At 40.1% G+C, this 9,692-nt stretch overlaps 1 protein-coding gene across 2 annotated transcripts in view; it reads right to left on the reverse strand.

The window, feature by feature from the left end:
• The window catches only part of HOMER3 (homer scaffolding protein 3), a 131,269-nt gene that overhangs the window by 35,247 nt on the left and 86,330 nt on the right, over positions 1-9,692 (reverse strand). For both annotated transcript variants that reach the window (XM_018573500.1, XM_018573499.1), the window contains one exon: positions 5,982-6,103. In XM_018573500.1, the coding sequence (XP_018429002.1) occupies positions 5,982-6,103 (122 nt within the window). The remainder of the gene's footprint in view (positions 1-5,981; positions 6,104-9,692) is intronic.

Below are 9,692 nucleotides of genomic sequence, written 5' to 3' on the forward strand. Positions count from 1 at the left end.
GGGGGGGGCTTGCCTATGGTCAAAAGGTAAGGAATAAAATCGGCCATTGATGTAATAAATTGTATATCTCATGCTCAAGAATGCCTTCTCTGTGTTAGAAAGATAGGAACGGTTGAGCGCCCTTGTGGAGTCTGAGCTACAGTATCTGTGGCCATCACAGCAAACAGGTGAAATGCCTTTGGCTTTATAATTATTCTCTCCTATATTGCTACACTTTTATGAAAACAGCTTATCACAATTACCAGAGGTTTTAACAATAGTTTTCAGCTTAGGCCCCAGGATGAATCTTTATAAGCACTGTTAATAATAATTTACAAAGAAGGCACTGACTTTTAACTGTTTAACAGCAGATACCATTATTAGATGTAAGACAAAGACATTAAATATTAGGCTAATACCCTCCCTTTTATCATCAACAATACCAATAAGAAAAATAAGCTTAAATGAAAGCTATATGTACTTAAACACAATAATAGCGCTACGCGAAACAACTATGGTATACATAAAAGAGAGAAAAAAGAATAATAAAGTATTGCTATGTCAAATAGAACCACTACCTCCATCAGAAAAAGTTTTAATAATGTTTATGCATCAAACAGTCCACCCATAAGCATCCACTAAAGTTGTGTTGATCCCAAGGTTTTTTTGATTCACTCTTTAGTGTACAATACCATTCTGTGAAATCCATCTCCATTGTAGGCGAGGAACTCACCCACATAACTGACAACTTAGTTATAAGAAGGTCTTACAGTACTTTGTGTCCCCCCATTTTAAAAGATGGTATTCCTCCAATGTATTGGTTATTGAGAAAAAACACCATCTGGTTCCTTTTCATAGCCTTAATAAGCTATGTATAAAAGTTCAACAGTAAATGGAGACAATTGCAAAAGAAGAATTAAAACTCAAAGAGTGAAATGCTGCTTATTAAGTTAAATTGATATTAAAGTCAAAAGGATTTTAAGCTATTTCAAATGCTGATGAAATTAGTTAAAATTGATGCTGCTCCTTGATGTTTAAAAGATTTAGTTTCCAGTAGAATCAGCTCTGGTTCTCTGAGCACTGGTCCTGACTTCCTGTTTTAGAGTGACTCCTTAGTCAAGCAGAGTGCTATGCAGCCTTGTGTGTGTGTGCTAGTAAGCTGTGTGCGTTTCCACAAACACACAGGCACAGCAAATTAAGCTACATCCCTTCCTGGCTCCCTCTCCAACCTTCCTTAACCAGTTGACATCCGCGGTGTTAAACCCCCTTCCCATCCAGGCCATTTTTCAGTATTCAGCGCTGCGGTACTTTGACTGACATTAGAAACAGCTGTTTAGAAACATGATAATTGTAAGTGTTTGGGCAAAAAATTAAAGCAATACTTTGCTGGGCAATGTATATTTGTTTGATCTGGATTCATTATTGAAAAAAGTTTATGAGTTTAATACTATTTTGAAACTATTAAAAAAATTCAATGTTATGGAACTGATAGCATGTAATCAGAAAACCTTGGAATTTCATCTCTCTAAGAAGCCACAAAACAGTTGCATGGTTCCAGCAATGGACGGCACTCATGTAGAGTTACGATGTACCCTAGTCCAGCACTGTCCTTCCTTCTGGAGGGGGGCTACTTTTGTTCCCCATGGTCCCTGTGTGTGTTATAAAGTAGCCACCACTCCAAGCTCACTCCTGTGATGGACTACAATCTCACATTTAGTTTACTGAGTTTAGTTTATTGAGATTGTAGTCCATCACGGAAGTGAGCTTGGAGTGGTGGCTACTTTACAACACACACAGGGACCATGGGGAACAAAAGTAGTCACCCTACAGAAGGAAGGACAGTGTCCGCACCAATTCAGAGATGATTTGATCATCTACAGCCAAGTGATACACATATAAGATACATTTTTGTTATTAGTTAGGGTACTTGAATGCATTGCAAAATTTAACTCCTGAGTTTAGTATCACTTTAAATACTTCTTTAGGAGCCCCTTAATCCATGACATTCCATGACAATCCATGACATTGGATGAATTGTGTTTTTTAAAGTGGGAGACCACATAGTGCTTTAATGCCTTCTTAGATGAATTGCTGGAGTCCCTCTCCTATCTCAGAAATCGGTTTTACACTAAATGTGGGATAAAGGGACCTTGAGATTGGCACAGCTTTAGTGGACACTTATGGGTAAAGTTTCATTTAATATATGAACATGATCAAACTTTAGTTTCACTGATTTTCTGTTAGTAGTAAATATTAAGAGTACAGGGGTAAGGGCAATGTTAGACCTGTGTCAAATATTTGTTACAATCTATATTCAGCTACTTTGTCTATGGACTGGATTCTGTTTCATCATTAAGGTGGATACATGTGAAAAAATATTGGCATTGTATGGTTTCCTAAAGTGGAAGTAAAAAAATAAAAATAATTGCAAATTTATTTTGTTTAATTGTTTCCTAAAGTGGAAGTTAAGTAAAAAAAAATAAATGGCAGATTAGCAGACTGAGACTGTGTAAGTCCCTTCTAATAAAAAAATAAATAAAAGCTTTTTGGTGCCTGTAAGCAATTTTTCTATTTTATGTACACTGAGCCACACATGCACAACTCAGTGTGCAGTCTTGGCATGCCAGGCTGAAGTAACTGCGCATGCGCGGGAGCTACGTCATCAGGGGGCCCGAAGAATCATAACCCAGGAGAATACTGGGATGAAGGTAGAAGTGTCAGTGAGGGAGGAGCGCAGCACTGAAAGGGATCGCTTCAGTGGGTAAGTCTGCCATAATGTGCTAATATTCTGTGCAAACAAGCACGTTATGACTAAATGCTCCAGGGTGCTTTTTTTCTTTTCCCACCCCTCACTTTTACTCTCAGTTTAAAGGAAACTTGCACTATATAGAAATACAGAAATATAAAACAAGAAATATAGAGGCTGACATTGTCAACCTCAATGCTCTTTGCTTGTCTGGCATGCCAATCTAAAGGCTTCAGTATTTTCTAAATCAGCGACCCAGAACAAATAAGCAAATGAGTAGATCTGACTTTAGTCTGACTTTACTGGCTGTATGCTTGTTCAAGGTCAGTAACTCACTAGATGGTAAGATAAAGATAAGGATGACAATCTCTAATGATTCTATCCTTCCTTGTGCTTGCCAATGTATGTGAAAACACTGTATGTAACAATGCAGGCATAGATACCTTTTATGGTAAGGAGCAGTACCTTATGTGCTGTCCGTGGTCCTGATGGAACCAGACAAGTCAATTGTTTAACAGTTTTATTTTTAAGATTAAAAATCCAAAAATATTATTGCTCTAAATTCTTCTTGATTAAACATTGGTTCTGGGCTAGGCTCTCCCATCCCAGCTGGGTTAACATACACGGGGCACAGTGTCTCACTCATCTGCTTCTGACAAAAAAAGTGTAGGGTATCTCAAAATGAGGAACAGTTTAAAGGGTGCAGGAATCGCTGGACACAAGATAATCAATATTGATTGTAATTAGTGGCATAAGTATGTCCAGCCAGAGGCCCAAACCAGGAACAAAGTTAATTCAGGTAAAAGAGAACTTGTCACAAAATCTAATAACAGCAGAGCATAAAAGAAGGCAACACCAGCATGTACCTTTAGCTGCTGCAATACAATCTTTCTTGTGGCCAAGGTCCTACTAAACCTGGCCACATTAATCAAGTCTTGCTTGACTTTTGACGGCTTTGGAGCTCTAAAATGCCCTATCCCTACATCCAATAGCAGTCCTGCCTGACTGTGTAGCAACTTCATGCAGACGCTGAAAAATAGAGCAATTGTAAAATCCAAGTTTTTGCACCTAGTTTTTGTGAACTGGGTGTTATAATGGTAAGGTAAAAACATCATGCCTTAATAATACATTTTCTTTTCCTTTTTGAATCAAGCAGGTAATTGTACTGTGCCATATGCAGCTTTTTAGCATGCTGTTACACATATTTCAGCTTGATGAATCAGGCCCTTTGTGTTTGAGGCTTTCAGATGTGGATCTCTTTGCATACTGTGTGATCAAGGCCTAAAATGAACTGCTAGACAACCTTAAAAGCTATTCTTGAAACTCTGACAAGTTCTACTAATGACCACTAATAACCAGACATACATTCTTCCTGTTTCATTGCAATGACCTCCAAATAGAACGGTATAAAACTCCATGCTAAATCATTTGGAAAATTTTGCGCAACCTGTAATTCTGCTCTGTGGAAGCATTCAGCCTCTTCCTGCCTAAAGTGAAATTGGCATTTATATTGCTTCAGGCACACTGCAATTTCTCGTATGGGGCATGGAAGAGCCTTGCATATTTATTGGTCTAGTGAACTATCCTTTCTGCCATCACAAGCCCCACATACCTACTGGGTACTGTGCCAGGAAAGCTATTACATTTTCCTTGAGACATACAACTGAGAACAATCATGTTTAACTTGATACTAAACTTGGCAGTATACTAACAGGGTTATTCACAAAATGGTGAAGAGATTGAAGAAGACAGGAGAAGTTAACAGTCTAGGACTACATAGCAGATTTGGAAAAATTCTCCAATTCAGCTCACTTTCCAGATCAGCCATGTTGTCCTAGATTGGTCACTTCTCCTGTCTTCTCCAAACTCTTCACCCTTCTGTGACTAACCCTGTTAATAATATCTCTTTATATTATAGCAAAACATCTGATTTATGTTCAACTTCTAAATGGTCGCTGACCACTTTAAAGATCTTTTTTTTTAATTAAGTGATTTTATTGTCATGCTTTTTTTCAGATAGAATGACTTTTTATAACTTTAAGCAGACTTACCAGTGACTTAACAAACTTGCATGACTACATTCCTGAAATGTCACAATATATAGCAACATGGAACAGCATTGTGGGTGTCGGAGAGAGGTGACAGAGAGCAGCAAATATCTGTTCGCTGATCTTCTCCCCACAAAATGAACCTGAAAGCAATGATGATTTCATCACTTCCAGTTTCTGAGTTTTCATTCCCCGGCCAGAGAAGCTGGGAAAGAAGCTGATCAAGCACTTGCTTGATCAGTTTCAATGGGCTGCAAAGGTGACATTAGGGTCTAATAGACCCCTACTGTCTCCTTAAAGAGGACCTGTCACCAGTAAAGTGCTACCACACAGGGGGCTTGTCAACCACTTTTTGATAGCAATAAAGTGGGTGAAAAATGTGTTGTATGCGCCTACGTACGAAAACAATGATTGCGCACACATGTTAAGTTTTGCTGCACATGCCATTGTGAGAGCAATCATTCTAGGACCATTATTTATGGGTAATTCTGTACTGATGACCTGTAAAAGCTTTTAAAGGGTTGCCTTTAGACAGTTCGGGTATTGTAGTTGTTTGCCATTTTACGGGCATACACAATTTTTGAAGCTTGGCATCTTTGGTATTTATTTACTTGGCGCAACCTCCTCTCATATTTGTTACAAAATTACTGGGTAACATATTGTGTTTGTGTGCACTAAAATTAACTCAAGTGTACTTTTTACTGAAAATTTGGGTTGCAAATACAGTTGCGCTACTATCATGCGACATGAAAAACATTTTTTTTCTATAGGGTCTCTGCTTTCAGGAAATATGTATTTCTGGCGATGGGGGAGTTAATAGCACAGCTGTGATGTCAAGGTAGAATTAGCAGAACACTGATTAAAGTTCTATTTACATTTATGTGGTCTGGTAATATGCATTGCATGCATTAGAACATTGTGGTGCCTTTCAGTTTAAATGGCACCCCATCGCATGTAGGCAATGCACCTCCGAAGCACTACTGTGCAATGTGGTACACTGTGTTGGGAAAAATCCTGCATGTCCGTTTTTCTGTCCCTTCTTCTGCATGACACTATGCGCGTTAACCCAATTCACCAGAACAGCAAAGTGAAAAGGGATGAACATATTTTTATACATTTCTGAAGCATTTTTTATTTCATTGAGTCACTTTTTCTTGTACCAAAATATAAAATAAAAAAATTTGGAAATGTTTTTTATTTGTATTTACCCCTCTGACAGCATCTTCTTCACCCGCTCTCTCTCTGTGCTAAACTCTGTTTCTGCACTTTGGCTCCTAAACAACTTTTCATCTCCTGGTCCATTGGCACTAATGATGGGACAAGGTACAACCTGCAGAAAGAATACAAAATGGATTTTGAGATCTAATTAATAAACAAAAGTTAAAAAAACAAACAACTTGTCTTATCAGATCTTGACATAAAGTAGTAATACCTTCTTTAAAATAAAGCCAACTTGCAAGAAATATTTCTAAGATATATGAACAAATTACTGGGAAACAGGACAAGGACAAGGGAGGGGCAGCTGCCCCAGGTGCAGTTTTGTATGTGGAGGGGGCATGCTAGGAACTTGCTAGTTCTCCAGCTGACTGATTGACAGGAGGGATGGCAGCATCACTCATGTCAGGCAGTAAAGGGGCTCAGAGAGCTTCTGAAGGGAGTTTTCTGCTTTCTCCTCCCTCCAATAACAGCCTACTGTGGGCAGAAAGGAGACAGGGCACCTGATGAGAACAGACCTCCTTCTTAGCATGAGTGCTTGTTGGGGAATGAGTGCCAACTACGCCACCAATGCAGCTGCATTTACTTGTTTTAGTGACACCACCAATGCAGGGGCCTATTTTTTAATTCCAGTGACACCACTGATGCAGGTGCATTTTTTACTTCTAGTGACACCACTGACGCAGGTAGTGGAAAGAAGTGGAATAAAAGCGCTGAACCCGCAAGGTTTATCCTTTTAGTGTGGCTGGCCAATTATAATGTTAAAGAGTCGGTATAGGTGATCTGGAGGTCTGCTTGGTTTGGAGTGTCAAATTGCAGGATTTTGACTTGAAGTGCCACACTCCGTTTTATAGTCCAGATGCATCTTTATTCAATATAGGCTTGAGGGGATAGTATAGAAACATCCAACACTTTTTGGTGATCATACGAATAGCCCCTTCATCAGGGCTTACTGAGAAAGAACATGTATCAGGACTGTGATGGCATGAAATTGGAAACAGTTTTGTCTAGTGTGTGAGAATTCAGCCACTGATGCAGGGGCATTTTTTTTCTCAAACCGATGCAAGGGAATTTCTTTCTTTGCCACTGTTAGGCCCATATTTTGCCAGAATGTGCACTGCTATTAAACTCCTCAGTTCACTGGGGTGTGCCACAACCACTGGAATTATTTTAGCGCACGCTGCAACATTACATACATTTTAATGCAGCACCACTATTAATTCCCCTCTCCGGCTCCAATGAGGGGAGGGGGAGCATCACAATTTGGCATCTTCACCACCTAGGACACTGATGCCCTGGAACTGCTGGGAAAATCCACATCCACGCAATTTACATAAACCATAAGGGCAGGATTTTAGCATACAATGTGCTACAATATTCATTTTCTAGCAATCGTTTCCAAATTTGTTCTCCTACTGATATATTTAACCATTTGCTGATAGTCACCTTGTTAGGCTAGAATTACATAGGAGAATTTTAGAAGCTAAATTGCGCAACTAAAATTGCTAAAGACGAATTCCTAAGGTGGGCTATGGTGTTTTACCATATGTACATTACCGTGCGTTATGCCACGCAATAGCATTCATTGAGTTGTCCAATTTTTTTTAAAATAGACCTGACCCTTCGTTCCGGATACAGTGCACCACAACACATTAGTGCGTTACTGTGTGCTGCAGTGTGCTACAAGGTGCTGGAATGCAAATCTGTTGCTCTAGTGCATTAGGGTGCCATTCATTCTGAATAGCACTGCAACACACTAACTTGTGCATTCTGCAGTACTGTGCATTGCGTTTACTGCAACAAAAAGGTGTAAGACTGGCCATATACCTAACAATTATCTGCAGATTTTCTATGGTCAGATGGAAAAATTGTAACAGATTCCTCCATCTACGCTAAACTGTGTGGATGGAGGAATCTCCCACTGGGCCAAGCTTCAGTATCTTGCTAGTTGGCCCCGCTGGCTCTCTAAATACCTGAACAATCCTATTGGATGCAGGGATTGTTCAGGTGTTTTGAGAGCCAGCAGGGCCAACTAGCAAGATTACGGAAGCTTGGCCCAGCGGGAGATTCCTCCATCCACACAGTTAAGTTGGCCATACACCTGCCAATTATCGTACGATAATCGGCAGGTGTGTGGAAGGCGTGCAACCATTTCTACTGTACGGTCGTACGTCTTTTGTCTTACGAGCATGTTTGAAAACCAGCCTGAAAATCTTACGATTTTCGGCGGGTTTGTGGTGTGCTCGTAAGACAAATGCCGCATGGGCCGGTGTGTGCAAGCGCACACTGCCCCTTCAGCATTGCAGTCATCGGAACCCCGCCCCTCAGCGGGGGCGGGCTTGCGATGATCGCAAGTACGATCTGCCTGTCCAAGATGGGCCGATCGTACAAGCTTTTAATTAGCTTACAACCTTGGTTGTAAAGTGTATGGCCAGCTTTAAGTGTAGATGGAGGAATCTGTTGGACTTTTTCCATTAGACCACAGAAAATCTGCAGATAATTTTAAAGGTGTATGGGTACCTTAAAGCTGCCCTAAAAGTAGCAAGTAATCATTAAACAGATGGAACAAATGGCTTTGTGGAGTAAGCTACACAAGTAGCATCTGGTAGCCATCAATCTTGCATGATAGGATAATGCAAGTGCAATTCTACTACATGCTACTTAGGTTGCTTACTCTGCAAGATTTAACCACTTGCTGGAAGTCACCTCAGTAGGCTGGGTGTACACAGGAGATTTGTAGTAGTTTGATTGCTAATGACATAAATAGAGATAAATCTGTAGGAGTAGCAACTGATCACTAAACAGATGGAGCAAATGCTTCACTCTTGAGTAAGCTACACAAGTGGCATGCAGTAGTGATCAATCTCACATGATAGCACAATGCTTCAATAAAAGGAAATTGATTGTTACAATATGTTTCTGCATGTTACTTGTATTGCTTGCTGTTACATGAAGCCAATTGTTCTGTTTAGAGTAAACAGTACAGTTAACAAATGAGGTCACCCATGTTCAAATCAAATGCAGCTGTGTAGAGGATCACAAGACAACAGGGCTATACCACTGCTAAAACGTGTCAGTAGCATCAGTTTACATTAGTTAATGGAAAAACAGCAATAGTAGACTTGTCTGCCTTCACACTTAAACACTGTGAGGGGAATTTATCAAAACTGCAGCAGACAAAAACGGGAGCAGCTGTGCATGGCAACCAATCAGCTTCTATCTTTCATTTTCAAATCTTAACTGAACTTAATTTTTACTGCTGTCTGTGATTCCATTTTTGTCCCCAAAAGCACCAGTCTTCAAAGGGAGGAGAGGGGAAATAACCCCAATGGGGATACAACTTCTACAGGTTCTAACACTTCTCAACTCTATTACATCTTCTATAGCCTTGTTGTAACTCACAGCCTCTGATGAAATCCGGAAGAGACGCAACGCGTAAGGTGGAGTTTTACAAGCAGTGATCGGAGTTTGGAGAGGAACAGTGCTTGGATTCCATTATGAGGAGCCAGAGGCAGCATAAGCATCTGCTTTTACCTGCTTCACAGCTGACACCAATGATCATCTTTCACCTGACCAGTGACTAGCAATGTAAAGAGACATTTCAACTCACTGACCGCAAATGTAACAGTGGCCCTTCTCCACTCACCACCCAATATAATGGTGGGCCCTTCTCTCACTATTAATGTAATATGGGCACTTGCCTG

This window comes from Nanorana parkeri, unplaced genomic scaffold (genome assembly GCF_000935625.1).
Source record: "Nanorana parkeri isolate BGI_ZX_2015 unplaced genomic scaffold, ASM93562v1 scaffold2402, whole genome shotgun sequence".
Taxonomy (NCBI): domain Eukaryota; kingdom Metazoa; phylum Chordata; class Amphibia; order Anura; family Dicroglossidae; genus Nanorana; species Nanorana parkeri.